General features: G+C 50.5%; 6 protein-coding genes across 6 annotated transcripts; 3 read left to right on the plus strand and 3 right to left on the minus strand.

Moving 5' to 3' along the window:
* Positions 1-226: 226 nt before the first annotated feature.
* FMAN_03949 (related to beta-lactamase class C and other penicillin binding proteins) lies at positions 227-1837 on the minus strand (the record flags this gene model as incomplete). Its single annotated transcript, XM_041824134.1, has 1 exon — positions 227-1837. The coding sequence occupies one exon, from the start codon at positions 1835-1837 to the stop codon at positions 227-229; it is 1611 nt and encodes a 536-aa protein (XP_041689645.1).
* A 4243-nt stretch (positions 1838-6080) lies between these two features.
* FMAN_03948 (uncharacterized protein) lies at positions 6081-9284 on the plus strand (the record flags this gene model as incomplete). Its single annotated transcript, XM_041824135.1, has 1 exon — positions 6081-9284. One exon carries the CDS (start codon positions 6081-6083, stop codon positions 9282-9284), a length of 3204 nt encoding a protein of 1067 aa, XP_041689646.1.
* Positions 9285-9574: 290 nt separating this feature from the next.
* Positions 9575-11561, minus strand: FMAN_03947 (uncharacterized protein; the record flags this gene model as incomplete). The annotated part of the gene is made up of 3 exons (XM_041824136.1): positions 9575-10711; positions 10755-11506; positions 11555-11561. 3 exons carry the CDS (start codon positions 11559-11561, stop codon positions 9575-9577), a joined length of 1896 nt encoding a protein of 631 aa, XP_041689647.1.
* Positions 11562-12549: 988 nt separating this feature from the next.
* FMAN_03946 (uncharacterized protein) lies at positions 12550-14197 on the plus strand (the record flags this gene model as incomplete). Its single annotated transcript, XM_041824137.1, has 2 exons — positions 12550-12756; positions 12815-14197. 2 exons carry the CDS (start codon positions 12550-12552, stop codon positions 14195-14197), a joined length of 1590 nt encoding a protein of 529 aa, XP_041689648.1.
* A 471-nt stretch (positions 14198-14668) lies between these two features.
* Positions 14669-15963, plus strand: FMAN_03945 (uncharacterized protein; the record flags this gene model as incomplete). Its single annotated transcript, XM_041824138.1, has 2 exons — positions 14669-14913; positions 14958-15963. The coding sequence occupies 2 exons, from the start codon at positions 14669-14671 to the stop codon at positions 15961-15963; spliced, it is 1251 nt and encodes a 416-aa protein (XP_041689649.1).
* Positions 15964-16232: 269 nt separating this feature from the next.
* Positions 16233-17902, minus strand: FMAN_03944 (uncharacterized protein; the record flags this gene model as incomplete). The annotated part of the gene is made up of 4 exons (XM_041824139.1): positions 16233-16436; positions 16485-17460; positions 17515-17706; positions 17754-17902. 4 exons carry the CDS (start codon positions 17900-17902, stop codon positions 16233-16235), a joined length of 1521 nt encoding a protein of 506 aa, XP_041689650.1.
* Between the last annotated feature and the right edge of the window lie 364 nt (positions 17903-18266).

The following is an 18266-nucleotide window of genomic DNA, read 5'->3' on the forward strand; positions in this document are numbered from 1 at the left end:
TGCCCTAGTTGACTTATCCTGCGTACACATGATACCCATGAGCTGTGACTGAAGAAGGCGATGCACAAGAAACATTGGTACGTTTACAGCTCTGTCAGTTTATTCTTAGTGTAAAGGTGTATGAGCCCGTGTATCTACTGCGAACCAAAGCGCTGTCTCGTTGTACTATGCTAGGATTACCAAATCGCCAGACTCTAGTCCAACTTTCCGCCCCAGCATCTCAAACTCACTTCTTCACAAACTCAATCTTCCTTGCCAACCAACATCCAATCGTCACTCCAGTAACACCACCCTTCTCGTCTCGATGGAACACGAGAGTCCAGTCGCCAGGAGGCTTTGCATCCATACCTCTCGGATTCGCAAGCGCCCACACATCCCCTCCAAGATATCTCATGAACTGAGCTGGACTGTGACCCAAGAATCCCTCAAAGGTACCAAACATGAGTCCACCTTGATCCACACAATGGAAGGTTGAGCCGATTTCTTCGGAGTAAAAGTCTCCCGTGAACATCGAGTTGTCAATGGGTGTATCGCCAATCTTGAGGCGCTTTGCGTTCAAGGTTCTGTTCTCTTTCAGACGGTGAATGCGAAGGTTGTCACCGTCGATGACGGCTACCATTGCACGAGATTCTCCTCGTTCAGGGTCCGTCAGATTGACGGGCTCAGCGTAGTTGGCATAGTTGACCACGATTTGACCCTTTTTACCATTCTTGATCGTGACAGCCAGTTGAGTTCCATCGTCAAGATAGATACCCGGCCAAGCAGGTGATGCATCAACAAGCGTAGGCGGCGGAGGCTTCTGAAGAGCCAAAGTAGTTTGGATGATGTGTTCCACGAGTGTAGCTGCATCAGCTTCATGGTTGAACATGGCCACAACTGAAAGACGTTCTTCCGGTACATGAGCTCGATAAAGTCTGAAACCACGAAGAGCACCACCGTGACCAATTCCGGATACACTGCCATATTGACTATGGCCAAGGCCTTGAGAGTATATCGAAGGAACGCCGTCTGTGAAAGACGTAGGCTTGAAGATTGCGCGGTACCAACTGGTAGGATCGAACAGGCTACGGTCCAGGAACGACTCGTAAGCGATCATGTCACCGAGTGAAGCAATGATACCTGCATCGCCAGCCCACTCGATGCGGTTCTCCGCAGGGATATAACCTCTGTCCTCATCGCCTTCATATCCAACGCAAGGTGGTGGAAGTTTCGCCGTGTCTGCACCAAGCTGAGCAGTCTTCATGCCAGCCGGTCCAAAGATGCGTGCATTGAGGAGATCTGAGAGCGACTCCCCAGTAGTAGCTTCGACGACTCGCGCCACGATATTGAAGTTGGTGTTGCAGTAAGAGTACTCCGTTCCGGGTGTGAAATGCGTCGACTTGATCGTCTTCAACACCTTCTCATTGTGCTCAGCAATCGAGTAGGGATCCTCTGGCTTTGCACCCCAGAGCAAAGTGATAGCCCAATAGTCGCGAATGCCAGATCGATTATTGCACAAATGATCAATCTTCAACTCGCCCGTCTTGGCAAGCTCTGGAAGAATCTCTTTCAACTTCTCCTCAAACTGCGTCTTCACATCGCCATTCTCCGCCAACTTGGGAGTAGGGTTCCTTTCCAGGTCCGCGACCAATCCGCAGAGCATCTGCTTTGAGATGGAGCATATGGGAATCAGCGTATCATCCGCCATGGGGATTCTGCGGTTGAAGTCGGCGTAACCCCAGACGCGCTGATCAACGAGGGCTCCATCTGAGAGGACGGCGACAGCACCGCCTGGACCGCGGATGCGGGCTGGGATCGCCTTGAGGATATCCTGGACTAATTCCTTTGATACAGGCATTTTGTGATGAAGGTGTTGGTGGTGATGAGTGCGGGGTTGAAATTAAGTGAGACCATGTTATACGGGAGCCAATGTCGTAATTGGAAGGTGGGACAACATGCACTTTGATAACACAGCGACTACGAGGCTCATCATGGTAGGTACCTTGGATCCAATAGTATCGCGACCACCAAATATCGAAATATCTTTACCTTCTTGTTGACGAGAGTGTAGGATCTCAATGCGGTTGTCTCGTGAACTTGTTTATGCAATTGCTGAGTCTGGACCGAGCTAACCTGTAGCTATCAGATATCATGTCTGCTGCGACAACCGTAGCCAGTCTTGTTTACTACTTCATATCACACCCTCGCGCGAGGCACATATAATCGCATATATTATAGCGGGAGACTGACTTACAAGCATGAAACTTCAATCGGAAAAGCCACAGCTGACTCGGAGCTTCGTTGAGCCGCCGATAAACATAAAGATCGTCAATCATCCAAGTAGCATCAACAGTATGCAATGAATGCCAAGGAAATAAGTCGTCAATTATATGATACAGTACAAGAAACTACCCAAATCCCTGCCATGTAGCAGGCCTCCTTCGAGGAGCCTGCAGTCAACAACTGACCAAGCCCAGTGTAGCCCATGGCCTCAGTTCCTCTTCATGGCTATGATCTCTTGCTCTATCAGCGTCAGCTTAACTAACCGGAAACACAATAATCGTAGACGTTCTGGACTTTTGTCACCAATCAAGATAGGTGTTCTGATTTGGCCTACAAGTTCACTCATTGAGACATCAAGAGCTCTTGATGGTTCCGCAAAGACACAACGCAGACAGAGCATTAAAGCTCAAGTCATTAGCGGAAGAAAGCCTTCACTTCTACATTATTCCACGACATAAAGTACCTCGAGGTTAATCAAAGACTTTGCATCGTGTGCGTAGAAACATGTGAGAATCAGTTCGTGTTGTATCCTTGTCATCTGCTTGATCATAATAGTGTGGCATAAGCAGCCACAACTACCTCTTCAAGTCACTTAACACACATTATATGCCTGGGTTATTGGATAGCGAAACCAAATATTATAGCAAACAATACTTAGTTAGTTTTCTCTTGTCGAATATGCCTGGTCGCAAGTTTGTTGACCAGCCACTGACCGGACCAATATCTCCACACATTCAGATTCGATGCCTTAGACTAGACCTAGAAAACGAACTTCAGAAATTGGGCAGCTCCGTCATGGCGGCAGCGTAACGGTGATCTACGAGGAGACTCGAAGCTTTTGAGTCAAGGTCCCGCTGGTGGCATGCCGTTCCGTCTGCACCTAGCATTGGCATCAATCATCATCTCGAGGCATGTGTTTGTTAAACGACCGGGGAAAAGTGCCCAGTCGACTGAAGAGGAAATATTCATAGAAAATCATGGACTATGACACGGAACGGGATATTAATGATATGTTAGTAAGAAGAGACGGGTTTTGCAATGGTTGTGAACGACTTCAAGGCTGGTGGATCGGTAATCACAAGCTCAGAATATCCTCAACGGACGCCGTTGGAATGTCGCGCTCTTCTATCCCCGCATTCAACTCTATCTGAATCTACGGCCCGAGCAGCTCGATTAACCTCAATCGTTCCAATTGTGGCTCCTCATGTTGTCATTCACCGGCTTTGGTATATGCATGTTGCCTCACAACGATTTGATTGAGCACGACTGCAAGGCACGAAGAATCCTTCTCTAAGCTCAGTGAGGGAGCAGAAGTCTCTCAGGGGTAGAATGCTAGCTATGGCACCGGTAAAGAAACACAGAAAAGTATATAGATTAAGGAAGCTCATACTCCGTAGTAGATAATAAACTCAGTTTTGAAGGAAACTTTGTGGTTTTTCCCGTGCCCCATCTAACATGAGAGGAAACTCAATCCTGGAGGAATCTTAAGCACAGAATGTCACTGTGGTTTCGAATTCGGGAGTAACCAAATAACAATAATTCATCCATTGGTTTTATGCGCAATTGACAATTTATGAACAAGCTAGACAAGTTGTCTCCTTGCCCATGTTGGTCGGTGATGACATTTCACGAACCCAGCTATCTGGGTTCAAAACAGGGGACCCCATGTCGGTAAAAAGCCCAGCTCCTTCCACTAGCCTTCTAGGCGCTGTCAATTATTTTTTAGGGGGCCCCGTCAATTTAACGCGGTTAGAACCTTGGGACCGAGGTGATGGTTCAGAACCGACCCTGGACGATAATTCTCCTTTACCATGATTTTTAACATTAAGGACGAAGCGATGACAAGCCGTTTCTATAAGACCCGGAGCTATAGTAATAAAAAGTGCTTGTTATTATTACCAGGCATTCGTTATGTCGATCCCAGTTCTTCCCCTGAGCCGCGTGTTTGTGTTTGTGTCTCCATTAGTGCTCAGTCAGCAAAGCCCAGGGCCCAGGGCAGTGGAGGAGGGTTGTGTTGGGCGATTCGCTTGCAAATGTGCCGCAGTTGGGTCGATTATGCAGTCGCTGGAGTGGAGGGTATCATTGGTTGGTTCGTCCCAACTCGGAGCGCTTGAGCAGAATGTCATGTTACCTCGACTCCTGAATATCTAACAGTCACAGAAAGAAAAGAAGACACGGAATCTCCCGAAGGAGAAAATGAAATATCTCCGCGGGAGTTTTTTACAACGTGGTCTATCTGAAACATCCCCATCGAAACCCCTTTGTCGTCATAGCCGATCTCGTTCTCAAGGATTCGGTTCCAGAAGCTTTGTCGTGTCCCCTGTATCCGAAACCACGCCTGTGCCAGGAGCTAATAAACTTTGGCCTAAGTTGACAACTGTCGACAGCCCCAATTTGTAGGGGACCATTTACGAGGAGACATTGCAAAGGCTGCAGATGCAGGAATTGAGCATCAAACAAACAAAGAAACACTACGTGTATACAACCAAAAGATACGAAACAGAACATGCATATCTGCCAAGTATTATATGCTGTGCTCTCTCTATTCGTAGCGTCACATCAATTACCTCCATAGGCCACACCCTCGGGGAGAAAGAAAACATCAGACCATGATATAAGGGCGTTAAAATAAACTCAGCAAAAGGTATCTAAACTTGTGCTAATTTGATGCCCAGATACCTAAGTCTTTTTGTCATCTAGGATCAAGGTCCTGAGTTTTCTTTCCTCCCCTAGCCACACTCACTATCTTTTTGAACCCCTCTCCTTAACTTTTGGTGTCCGTGCACTCAGCTGCCAAATGGACTGGCCCCCTTGTCAACTCCAGTCTTTCCACCTTGACCTTGACACTGCATTGGCTCAATCCCCTTCATCACGACTTCAGGGCCTTTGTCCCTGGCATATGTCGGCCCAGTCACCAAGGAGGAAAAAAAGGGACGGGAGAGACCATACATACTGTGCCGTGCGTGGTGCGTGCCACTCACTGCTCGCCTTGCATTGCATATCTGCAGGTGACTTGGTTACGGTTACGGTTACGTTTACGGCTTCTGATTCTGGACTGGACCGTTCTGTTTCTCCAACCTCCTGAACCCTACCGCTTCCCTATCCGTACATCACCAGTTTTCTCTCTCTCTCTCCTTGCGACTCACACGAAATTAACGACCTAGCCTTGGCTTTCCAGCATCTACTGTACGTACGCCATCTCCATCGTCTCCTCCTCTGTCTCTTGGCCTTTTCGTCTGGCCTCCACCGCGTGGCCCTGCCCTTGTCCTGTCCTGTCTTGTCCGTCCCGCCCCGTCCCTGTCGTTCTTATCCTCCTTGGGTTGACCATCTCGGTCCTGTCTCCAGACGGAGCCTCTTCCCCCGCGACCAACAACCGCCACGACTCTATCCGCCCGCCCGCTACTCTCCTCGTTTAGTGCTCCTTGTATCTCGTTGACGTGACCTTGACAAACGCCTCAGTCCTTCCACGTTTTCTGATCAGCGCCCGGCTCCTCGCAATCCCCTCCCTGGCCCTGTCCATCTGGCCTGGCCCTGTCGTGAAGTGACCTCGGGACCCAGTCTTTGGCGGTGACGCCCCTGTTCTCTTCTCACCGGATCGAACTCACGATCTCCAGCGCAACGTCTCGGGCGTTTCCATTGCCTTGGCTCCCGTTGTCTGTGGCCTGGGTCCTCGACTACTGCTGCTGCTGCTGCTGCTGCTTCTACTTCCTATTTGGTCAGCCCTTTGTTCAAGCTCCTTTACTCCTCCCCGCCCATCGCAAACTGTTGCACTTCAATCGCCTCATGTTTCGCTATTCACGATCCTCAAGCAGAGCATCATGGTTGATTCTCCAGAACTAACAATCCGTCAGGATTCAGCAGGCGACGAACCTCCTTCTCGTTTCCCCGATCTCGTTAACGACGAAAAGCCGACCGGCCGATATACCCCCGATCTTCTTGCTGGCGTTTATCGAGGAATTCGAAAGCTACCTTCAGTCAAGCTCTCAAGAAGTCCTTCACGGTTGCACTTAAAGAGCTCATCCGGAAGTCTACACTCCGCTCATTCCTCCACCTCGAGTGCACCCCCCGCAAGCGAAGCACCTCCTCAGCATGCTCGAAACTTGACCCTTCAGTATAGTCTGTCCAAGCCTCTACCGCGGTCGCCGCCGTATCAAGAATCTATACATCCCCAAGATTCGAATTCCTCCAATCTACCTAGTGTGCCAGAGGGGCAGATTCCTTCACCGAAGTTCTTTGATCCGTCACCTTCGACCTCACCACTACCGACACCGCCCCCGAAGACAGAAAGCTTCTTTGATAGCCGATCAAGCACCATGGAGTCGACCTCTGCGCCACCGCAGCACCCATATGGTACCCACGAAGCCAATAATAGCATGAGCAGTGTGTCGAGTGCCTCCAGATATGACTCGCAAGAGCAAAGCGACGGCTTGAAACCCAGAGGTACTGGATCAGCTTCTGCTGGTCCATCACCCAATGTCGCTCAACGGGCAACCACTGTGGGCGGGCCTTCCAATGGCCCTTCAACGCATTTGTCTGGTCTCATGTGCAATGTTCACCGAACGACTGGACGTGAGCCCCACGCTCTAGTCGGAGCTACAACTACCATCCTGGGCGACAAGCTCTATGTGTTTGGAGGCCGGATCCTGTCTAGAAGTCGACCTGCTCCTCTGACATCGGATATGTACGAGTTGGATCTGATTCGTCGACACTGGACCAAGCTGGAAACAACAGGCGACGTTCCACCGCCTCGATACTTCCACTCCATGTGCGCTTTGGGTGACACCAAGATGGTTTGTTACGGTGGCATGTCACCTGCCCCTAATCAGCCTCCTGGTGGCGACCAACAGCAACCCGAAATCACTGTCATGTCTGATATCTACATCTACGATGTCAACACCAGAGCCTGGACCTTTATTCCGACACAGGATCCTCCCCAAGGCCGCTACGCCCATTGCGCCTGTATTCTTCCTTCATCCGCCACCTTTTCTTCGCACCGCGCTCCTCTCTCTGCTCTACAACATAATCCTTCGACTGGCAACCCTAATGAGGGCCGAATCGGCATTAATATTGATGGTTCAGGTGGTGCAGAAATGGTCATTGTTGGGGGGCAGGATGGCAGGAACAATTACATTGAGCAGATCAGCGTCTTCAACTTGCGAAGCCTGAAATGGACCTCAACACAGCCTCTGGACAGAAGCTGGGGCGCATATAGGAGTGTGACCGCCCCTCTTCCACCTTCAGTGGCTTCCAAACTCGGCCGACGACAATCGAACGGTATGCAACGTCATGATGGAGGCATCAGCCAAGAAGCTCGTGAACCAGGGGCTTCGATGTTGATTTACTGCAACTACAACTTTTTGGACGTTAAGCTTGAGCTACAAATCCGGGCACCTGATGGTACCCTCACAGAGAGGCCGATGTCAGGCAACTATTCACCACCAGGATTGCGATTCCCGAACGGCGGAGTTATCGATACCCATTTTGTCGTCAGTGGCACCTACCTTACCTCATCTCGACAAGAGTATGCGCTCTGGGCTCTGGATCTACGAACTTTGACATGGAGCCGTATTGATGCTGGAGGAAGTGTGTTCAGCCAGGGCAGTTGGAATCGTGGAGTTTTGTGGAACCGCCGAAACACATTCGTGATCTTGGGCAACAGGAAAAGGAGTCTCGTCGATGACTATAATCATCGACGTATCAACTTTTCTAATGTGTGCATGGTCGAGTTGGAAGCATTTGGCTTTTACGACAATCCCCGCAAGACGAGTCCGCTTTCAGGTTTCATCTCAGCCAGCAGTCCTTATGCTGGGCCTGGTCTGAGTTTGGCGCGCAAAGCAGGATACACAGCGGGCGGACGATACCACTCAAGGGCGAGCGAGGAGCTTGGTGAGAAGTCATTCGCCATGCGCGAACTTGCCGACATGGATATTCTGTGCATTGGTGGTGAGCGTATTCCAGTCAACTCGAGAATCGTCGGACGACGATGGGGACCTTACTTCGTGCAGCTTCTACGGGAGGGAACGGCGACACAGGATGGGAGCGATGCCATGACCCTTAGATCTGGTCTCTCAAGCAACCCCTTACGCGCGTCGGCTATCACAATCACACCAAACTCGAGGGTGGCAGACAGCTCATCCTCCATGATTAGCACTGTCGGCTCATCACTGAGCTCTTCTGGTGCTCCTTCAAGCACTGCAGCATCAAGCTTTACCACAGGCGCCATGAGCCACGAGGCCAACCCGACGAACATCAACGCGGCGCCTACACCTCACTCACTGCCGCCAAACTCACGACCGAGATGTCTTTATCTCCCACACACATATCTTACGATCCAGGCGCTGCTTCATTTCCTCTACACGAGCTCTCTCCCACCTCCGACATCTCCTCTTTGCACCCCGCAGATTCTTTGCTCGCTACTCCAGATCGCCCGACCATACCGTATTGATGGACTATTGGAGGCTGTAGTTGAGCGACTTCACGCCCTGCTTGACAGTCGCAATGCTGCGGCTGTTTTCAACGCTACAGCCATGGCCGCTGGCGGTGGCCGAGGCATTGATGGATCCCTCAACCCCAATTTCTTTGTTGGAACTCTGGATCCTGTGGGATCGCCTACTGCCACTTCCGACTTTTCTCTGGGACACACCCCTGGCGACAGTTTCTCATCGGATCTTCAGACTCGTACTGAGGGCCTGACACTTAACACCAATGTGCAACAATTGAGCCGACCCTCCAGCGATGAGCTATCTGCTACAACAAGCCAGAGCGGATCAGAGTGGAGTTCATCGGAGATTGGTGGCAGTGAACGCGACAACTTTGTATGGAATGGTGAACTAAGCAGCGTCATTGGCCTACAGAAGCGAGGCCTTCGAGGCTTGATGGAGGGAAGGAGGATGAGAGAACGAACAGGCACAGCAGCCGGTGGAAACGGCATGGGACCAAGCTACACAGGTGGACAAGGCCAACAAAGCCAACAAGGTCAACAAGGTCAACAGCGTGTTGGCCTTGGAATAGCAGGATCATAGGCTGGTCGGGGCGATTTATGAAGCGGGCTAGGGATGGACTCGGCGAAAATATTGTGACATGTAATGAACCCAGTCACGATCTGTAGAAGAGGTGGATTTTGTAGGAGCGTATATGAAGCATTGATGGACATAACACTTCATAGTAAATAGCATTATCATCACGTCTGATGAGTTCATTTGTTAAACATTCACCAAACTTCGATCCTCATTCGTAGGAAATATTCTATACAAAATGTTTTAACTCATGCTAATGAACTAACTATACAATGGGTATCCGATCTATATGCAACTTACAGCTTCGCCTTTCCACCCTGAATATCCTTCCAATCCTTCTCCGTGAAAGGTATATAACTCTCCCCCTTAAGCCAGTAAATCTCCCCAAGACTTTTATCACCAGTTGGATCGACACCTGCTTCTCGCAGCGTATGCTTCTGCTGCTTCATGGTCCCCGTGATCTGACCGCCGCCAAGCTCACTCATGATCCTCAAGAACAACGGCCTGGCGAACTTGGGCAGCTCAGCTCGCACGTGTGTCGCAATATCCTGCATTGTTTCTGCCGTGGAATCAGAAGATAAATGGACCGCTGCACAACCTGCCCTTCCGTCGTGATGAGGGAGCGATACTCCGTAGACGTTTGCTTCTTTGACGGAAGGGTGTTTACATAGTGCATCGCTTACTTCAGCGGTGGAAACATTCTCGCCCTTCCAGCGGAATGTATCGCCTATACGATCATGGAAGTAAATACGCCCATCGCTATCCCATCTCACGACATCGCCTGTGCGAAACCAGGTATCGCCTTTACTAAACACATCGCGCAAGACTTTTGCTTCTGTCGCTGCGCGATTGTTGTAGTAGCCTTGGAAACGACCAAATGGGTTTCCTGACGGTAGACGGAAGAGCATTTCGCCTGGTTCGCCGGTGCGAGCTTTGTAGCAGCGTCCTGTATCGGGATTGCGCTTGGGCAGATCGGTTTCCCAATCAACTTCCACCAAAGCGACGGAGAAGCTCATGATGAGATTGTAGACCCAGCCATTGCGACCGATTGCGCCAGCGGCGTAGTCGTTTTTGCTCAGGTTGAAGGTCGCAAATGTGCCTTCTGTGGCAGCGTAAAACTCGCAGATTCCTTCGACGCCGAAACGTTCTTTGAATTCGTTCCAGATATCTGGTCTTAACCCGTTTCCAAAGGCGACTTTGACGTTGTGCTTCTTATCGAGACATTCACCGGTCTCAGGGTCGTGCTGTGGTGGTGCGGCGAGCAAGTACCGCAGAGTCTCACCGACGTAGAGGATTGACGTTGCGCCCGAGTCGCGGACTTCATTCCAGAAAGTCTTGGTTGAGAACTTGCGGCCTAGGGCTTGGGTGCTTCCTGAGAGGAGAGTTGCGCTGAAAGAGAAGATTGTTGCGGAGGAGTGATATAGGGGCATTGACTGGACGGTCAGCTTGGTTTGAGAAGAAGGGGGGAGGACTTACAGAGTACATGATGTCGCCTTTTGAGCGATCAAGGAGTTGTTCAGACATTGAGCCAGCCACGATCAACTTTCCCCATGATACAATGGCTGCTTTGGGCATACCGGTCGTTCCAGAGGTGTAAATTAGAATAGCCATGCTTGAAAGGCTTTTCTCGGATCGATCGGAGTCAGGCGCGCGAACACCTTCTGTCGCAGCGATTTGTGCTTCTACTTCAGGAGTATGAATAATGAAGCGAATATCCTTCAGCTGATCACGAACATCTTGTCCAACATTCTCCTCGACGTTAGGATCCACGATACACAACTTTGTCGTAGCAGCCTTCAAGCAATGAATCAACGAAGCGCCAGAGAGGTTATAGTTCAAGAACGCTGGTTTTGCACCAATACTCCAAAGACCAAGCCATACAAAGATGTACGAGTCCGAGTTCTGGAAGTCGAGCGCAACGATATCACCTTTCTCGACACCCTCGTTCTTTAACCACTGTCCATACTTCAGCACCTGCTCGTAAACATCTTTATATGACAGACGTTTCCCCTCGAATATGAGTAATACGCGATCAGAGGTTGAAGAATTTGTGGCGATTTTTTCAAGGAGATAGTAAAGGTTGAGGCGATCGGTCCATTCGCGATAGTACATTCGTGATGCGGCGATGGTTACGCAGCGCAGGAGGAAGAGGTCGTACCATGTTGAAGATCGGGCGTTGAAGTATGCTAGCGATGCCGCGACTGCGGGGGCGGTTATTGAAAGGGGGACTAGATCATTAGATTCTGATTGGGTTCCAATTCGGTAGATTTACTTACGAGGCATTGTTGTCTATGCAAAAGAAAGAGTTGTTGATGAAGAAAGGGTCAAAGTCGTTTGACGCACGTGGGTCGATGGTCCGATAGCGATAAGACAGACGGTGACGACAGCGCAACTCCACTAAAGCACCGACGACCGAGACTTTATAAACGCTATAAACTGCTTGGCATTGAGTCTGTTGGTTCATGGATGCTGCAGTTTTTGCCAAGGGTACCAAGCAGGCTCAGCTGGCACTCCACGACGAGACAATTGCCCCATTTGAACTAGATTTCTGCAACCTTGTTATAATTGAGGTTGTATGCTTCAAACAGGTGATTGTGATGCCTCGGCTGGAAATGAGGCGTAGCAGAATTGATGCGGGGAGGATCTGGGGAAGTTTGAGATATCAGAGGATGTAGCAAAAGATGGGATTGTGATATTATGGTTCCTGGCGATCTGTTAACGATAGCGCCCGTTGTTAGATGCAGTCAGCACGGCCTTTGCAGGGGTTGATGTGTTGGATCGGCGCTGGAGGGCAGTTGATCGATCACAGTGAACAGAAGGGCTAGAACCATTATGAGGAATAGAGTTTGTTCTTCTATTTAAGCTAAACTTGGTTCGATTGATAGGGTTGCAAAGACAACGTTGAGGCTTGGAGCTTTGTAAAGATTGAGTCTGGAGGTAAATATTTGACTCTAACGTTCAACTTAACAAGTCTAGCTGGCTTCTTGAGCATTCGACCACTTGTGAAAAACAAAATAAACTTTAGAAGGGTAATTAATACATGAAGTGAATGATCAATTGAAGAGCAAGACGCTGTCCAACTGCAAGCTTGAAGAGCACTAGCTGCCCTAGAGATCATCGGCATCGGTCCTTACACTCCCGACCTCACGTGATATCGTGATGTCGTGTAGCTAAGCTCCCCATCCCTCCACGCATCGATCCAAATCGACAGGGAGCTCTGATAAGAGCCTCTTCACCATCCCCGCCTCAACTCTTCAATCAAAACGGCATAATGGCGCCCGGCGACGTCAAAGACACTTCCGCGGCGCCGTCCGCTCCGCCCCCGGAGAAACCATCCGACATTTACAGGAGAACCCGTATCGTCATCTCCTTTTGGTTGATAGTGCTGTGTTTGGGCGTGCCGATATGGTGGAAGACTACTACGATATACCGGGCGAATCTTCCCCTCGATGGAATGATGCAGTGGGCTGAGGGAAAGGTGAGAAGAGACCTGGTGTTAATATGGTGTTGGTACATGGTGGCTAATGAAGGGGTAGGCTTGTCGTCCTGTGTTTCCTCTTCAGATCTCTGTGAAAGCGGATGCGCTGCAGGAGAACGAGGCGCAGAACCTTGTGCGATTGACGCAGCATGCTCTTGACGACCATAACGACTTCTCTGGACATCATCTGCGTCTTCAACTTGCCCCTAAGGGGGGCGCATTGCCTTCACCCGCCGCCGATGATGATTCCCACGTCGCCCTTACGATCGAACTTGCGCCTGGCGAGAGCAACTCCGCTACGTTAGATCCCGACTCGGCTATTCTCAATATCGCATACCCCTCCAACGCAATCCCTTCCGCGTCGTCATCGTCTTCCGCACTCGCAACATACATCGCAAACGAGCTACAATCGACATTCTCCGAAGAACAGTCCATCATTTCATACCTCCTATCGACATCTTCAGCCCCCGATGCTAAACCTCAAGGCTTGACCCCCGAGGTCGTCGATAGGTTGTCAAAGCGAACTACACGATCCCTACGATACTCGCCAACGTACCATCTTACCTTCTCCCTATTCACAGCCGGCGCAGCACCGAGTACGTGGGATATTGAGAAGGCGATCGAGGAGTACATGAAGCCGATGCTTGATGTGCTGGGCCCAATTCATAACTTTACCATTGATACCCAGGTTCAGCTGTATGCGACGCCTGGTGCTCAGTCGCAGGTGTTGAGTAAGGAGGACCTTGCATCTTTCATCAATGCTGCTGAATGGCCTCTGTCTCCTTCAATTGCAGGCGCTCCGACTGTCAACTTTGTTATCTACATTGGCGACCAGAAGATCGGCCTTGATTCGGAGACAGAGACGTCACAATCGTGGATGTTTCCCCAATGGGGCAGTGTATACCTTCTTTCACTCCCGGAGACAACGACGCATGTATCCAGTGAGACGCTCAAGCAGCCAATGCTCACATTCACTGGACATTTGTTGTCACTCTTGGGTACGCCTCAATCGGGTTCTCTTCCATTGCGACTATCCACCCTCTCCCGCATCCGCTCAGCAGATCTTCTCCTCCGCGCCTCATCAACTCTCGGTTCTCTCGCTCGTCTATCCCTCGCCCTCCCCTCAATCTCGATTCCCCACAGTGTCGCCGATGGAGTCGCATCAACAATGGAGCATCTTCAACAAGCATGCGCCAGTCTCGGCGCTCCCTCTGGACTCTTGCACGCTAGGATCGCTGAAGAAGAGGCGGAGCGAGCGTTTTTTGAGAAGAGCATGGTTGGACAGCTATACTTCCCTGACGAGCATAAAATTGCGGTGTATCTACCGTTGCTGGGACCAGTGGGTGTTCCATTGGTTATGGGGCTTATTAATGAGCTTAGAGGGTGGATTAAGAGGAGGAGACAGAGGGCAAAGGATGCGGGAGAGAAGAAGGCCCAATGAGACTAGATTCGATATAGAAGATACCTATGTATGAGCATTAATAGCATGTTTTGCCTTGCTGTCAGCCTTGTATGAGGCTATCGAGCTTTTAACTTTCTATGCGAAGGCTTGGACAGTGAGACCTTTATATCTGCTAATATCAAGGTCTCACTATTCAAGCCTTTGTATGAAAAGTTAAAAGCTCGATGGTCTTGTATAGGGCTAACGGCAAGCGGGAGAATAATATGTTTCTTATTGTGTGTTTCACTGTCTGTCGTTGTGATCTTTAGATATACCAGTAAGCCACGTGGTTGAGACGTGCTATTTTTACTTGTGATTATCCCGGATCTCGGCTCTTTTTCCCCGTCTGTGCGCCAGCTCTTGACGTAACGCAAGCTTATCTTAGACAATCCCATGTCATCCACCAGCTTTCCCATTTCCTGCTCCTCCAACCCCAATTGAACCCTCTCACCATGTCATGACACGGCCAAAATGCTTCCAGAACCAACACTTACACTAACCCTCCCCAGCATCCACGACGGCATCACCCTCGACTGTCGAATTTACCATCCTCTCTCACTGTCCGCCAACCCGAAAGCTCCTACATGGCTGAAACATGCTGCTGTGATTGCTCATCCTTATGCGCCCATGGGAGGATGCTACGATGACCCTGTGGTTGGAGAGGCAGCTGCGCAGTTACTACGGAAGGGGTTTCTGGTAGGGACGTTCAATTTTCGGTAGGTGTTCTGCTGCTTTGAGGGGATTGAGGCTGATTGTGTAGAGGTGCACATGGATCTGCGGGACGGACTTCATGGACTGCGAAACCCGAACGAGACGATTATGCCACCGTTGTCGCTTTTGTTCTACACTACGTCCACGACCTCGACCCCTTCCGACCGCATATCGACAATACCCTCCACAGCGAACCCTCAACTCCGACAAGGTTAGAAGCACCGATTAGTCTAGACGCAGCTGTCACTTCAGCACCTCGACCACGACCCGTCTTGCTCATGGGCGGTTACTCCTACGGTGGAATGGTCGTAACGCTGGTACCACCCCTCGATGCAATTCTCCAACCGTTCATATCTCCCATCGCAGGCTCCGACGCCGCAGAAGTTCGACTTCGAGCTGCGCATCTCGCTGAGCAGCAGAACATTGTGCTTGCAAGTGCCCGTGCCGCAATGATGGAGGGGTCAGCGCGGGGGAGGAGTAAGCGCGGTGTAAGAATTGGGGGCGACGAGGGCGGAAGTCCACGACGAAGTCATTCCAGTGCTCGGAGGAGCTTTTCGCTGGATGATGAGAGGTTCAGGAGGGGTGTTCATGATTTCATCGCCAAGGCGAGAGCGGGAAGACATTCGCGAAACGTTTCGCAGAACCCACCCACAACTGTCGTACCGCCTGAGCCGGGAGAGCATCTCCCCCGCATCACGGATCTCACCATGCCACGACCTGCTTACCTCATGATCTCACCTCCCCAAGGCGTCGTCACACACCTGGCGACCATGTCACTTCTTCCGTCAGCATTGGTGAAGAACAAAGACCCGCAGGATGTAGCGGCTGAAGAAAAGCTGGTAAGGAACCCGTCACTTGTGATCTTTGGCGATGAAGATGGGTTTGCGCCTGTGGGGAAGTTTAGAAGTTGGAAGGCGAAGATGGAGGGGAAGATGGGATCGCAGTTCAAAGGAGCGGAGATTGAGACAGCGGGACACTTTTGGGTGGAGAAGGGAGTTTTGGATCAGTTGAGGGAGAGGGTTGGGCAGTTTGCGGATCAGTTACTTGCGGGATAGGAGTTTATGGGCGTTTTCTTGGGATGTTGGAGTAATGGCCACTGGGATCCACGGACAGTCTGAATCGATAGTTGGTATATAGCAAGGGACTGAGTGAGAAATGAGTAATGAATCAAGAGACAACATTTCAATGACATGAAGCTGGTCACTAGCAGAACTGCCAATAAACAATTCACGGGTAAGCTGATATGGTAAGTTGATCCTTAGATTGTCTATTTCGCAACTTTATGGTAGAGCCATATACAACGAGATCTCGGTCTCATAATTCTCTATTCCTGGTGCTCAAGCTCCTGCGTCTGCTCGGCCTTCTCAACGCGACGCTCAAGGTCCTGACCAGCGGCAAACTTGGCCTCGTCCATAAGAGGAACAAACAAGGGGGCCTCAGTAAAGAGATATCGCATCTCCTCAAGGGGTCGGTTAGCGGTCTCGGGGAGGATAGCCCAGAAGTAAATGGCATTGGTGAAGTTGCAGACCTAAATTGTCAGTATGTGTTACTAGTGAGACTGAGTAGAGGAACTTACGATAAAGAGGATGTACCATCTCCAGCCAATGCCGTGCTTGTCATCAAGGGCGACAGAGGTGGTCTGGCCGATCATGGTGTTGAAAGCAAAGGACATCATAGTAGCCAACGACACGCCCTTGGCACGAGTCTTCATATCAAAGATCTCAGCGGGGATGATCCAAGATAAGGGACCACATGTAGCGCTGAAAGAGAAGTTGTAGATCCATGTTACAACGATGAAGCCCCATCCAGCTGCGCCACCACCAGTGCTCTCTGATCCAGGAGGGAAGCTAGCCAGAAGAGCAGTTGCGATGATGAAAGTGATGCAGTTGAGGATGTTACCGCCGATCAAAGGCCAGCGACGTCCGGTTCTGTCAATGACGAGCATACAGATAAACTGAGCGACCAGAGCGATGACGGAGGAGATCATCTGGTATCGAAGGGTCTCGTCACCCTTGATTCCGATCTTGGCGTAGATTTCAACAGAGTAGTACTGAATAGCACTAACACCAGTCATTTGCGCAGCGACTTGCACAGAGATAGCAAGCCAGAGACGTCGAAAGCACGACCTATCAGTAAAGAGCTCACTGTAGCTCTTGGCAGAAGCTTCATGCTCCATAGCAAGACGTTCCTGGATCTGGTCAAACTCAGCCCTGACCCAGGTGTCGTTGATATCACCATGCGCGTGAAGTTTAGCGAGTGTTTGAAGACCCTCGTCAGCACGGCCGTGGTCAATCAACCAACGAGGAGACTCGGGGAAGAAGAGGATCAGAGCGGCGAGAATCACGGCGGGCAGGTTCTGGATACCGAGGGGGATACGCCATTGGCCTGAGTTGTCGTCGCCGATGCCAGTGTATGTTCCGTAGCCGATGGCGGTGGCGACGAGGGCGCCGATGCCGAGCATGAATTGCTGGAGGGCTGTTACACGGCCGCGGATGTCAGGATGGCAGAGCTCTCCTTGGTACACAGGGACGATCATGACGAGAAAACCGACACTGAGGGCGTTAGTTTGTATCATATGGGGAAGTTGGGGGTTTTGGGAGACATACCCAAGACCAGCGAGACAGCGGCCCGCATAGAGGTAGTTGATGTGATCAGCAGCAGTCTGAAGACTACCACCCAGAATGAAGATCAAAGCACCGATCATGATTGTCCATTTTCTTCCGAGGCGATCACCAGCATAACCAGCGAACATGGCACCAAAGAAAGCACCGCCTGTGAAGACAGACACGACAGCACCACTGCACTCGTTAGCTTGACTCAACGTATAAGATGGTGTTGAACGTACGTAGCATTGGGATCATCACCAAACTTGCTCTTAAAATTCCCGGAGGCAATGACCTCAGCAATTACACCGAGATCATAACCGTAGAGAAGAGAGCCGAGAGAGGCGAAGACAGAGACGAGGAACTGATACCACTTGGGTGGAAGAGCCATGATGTCGATGATGGGTTTATTTACTGAGCTGGGAGAGGATCTGGTGGTTTAGTGGGTGTATTTATACATGTTAGTCCAAGGTGTCATTGCAAGGGGCCGTTCCGAGTACCCGAGCGTCAAGAGGAACTTTAGAAAAAGGATCATCGAGGCCCAAAGCAAAGCAAGTTTGAGTTAGGTACGACATGTTTTTTTCCCATGGGGTGAGATAACTCTAGTTGGTAAATATGGGGTCTGGAGGTGGAATACAGCGGGTCATTGCGGGAGAAATTGCCCATGGGGATTCGATGAGGAGCGAAGCAAGCGAGGCAAGCCATGTTCCCAGTGGAGTTTAACACCTTTCACCTGTCAAGACGGAGATTATAAG

This window comes from Fusarium mangiferae (genome assembly GCF_900044065.1).
Source record: "Fusarium mangiferae strain MRC7560 genome assembly, contig: FMAN_scaffold017, whole genome shotgun sequence".
Classification (NCBI taxonomy): Eukaryota; Fungi; Ascomycota; class Sordariomycetes; order Hypocreales; family Nectriaceae; genus Fusarium; species Fusarium mangiferae.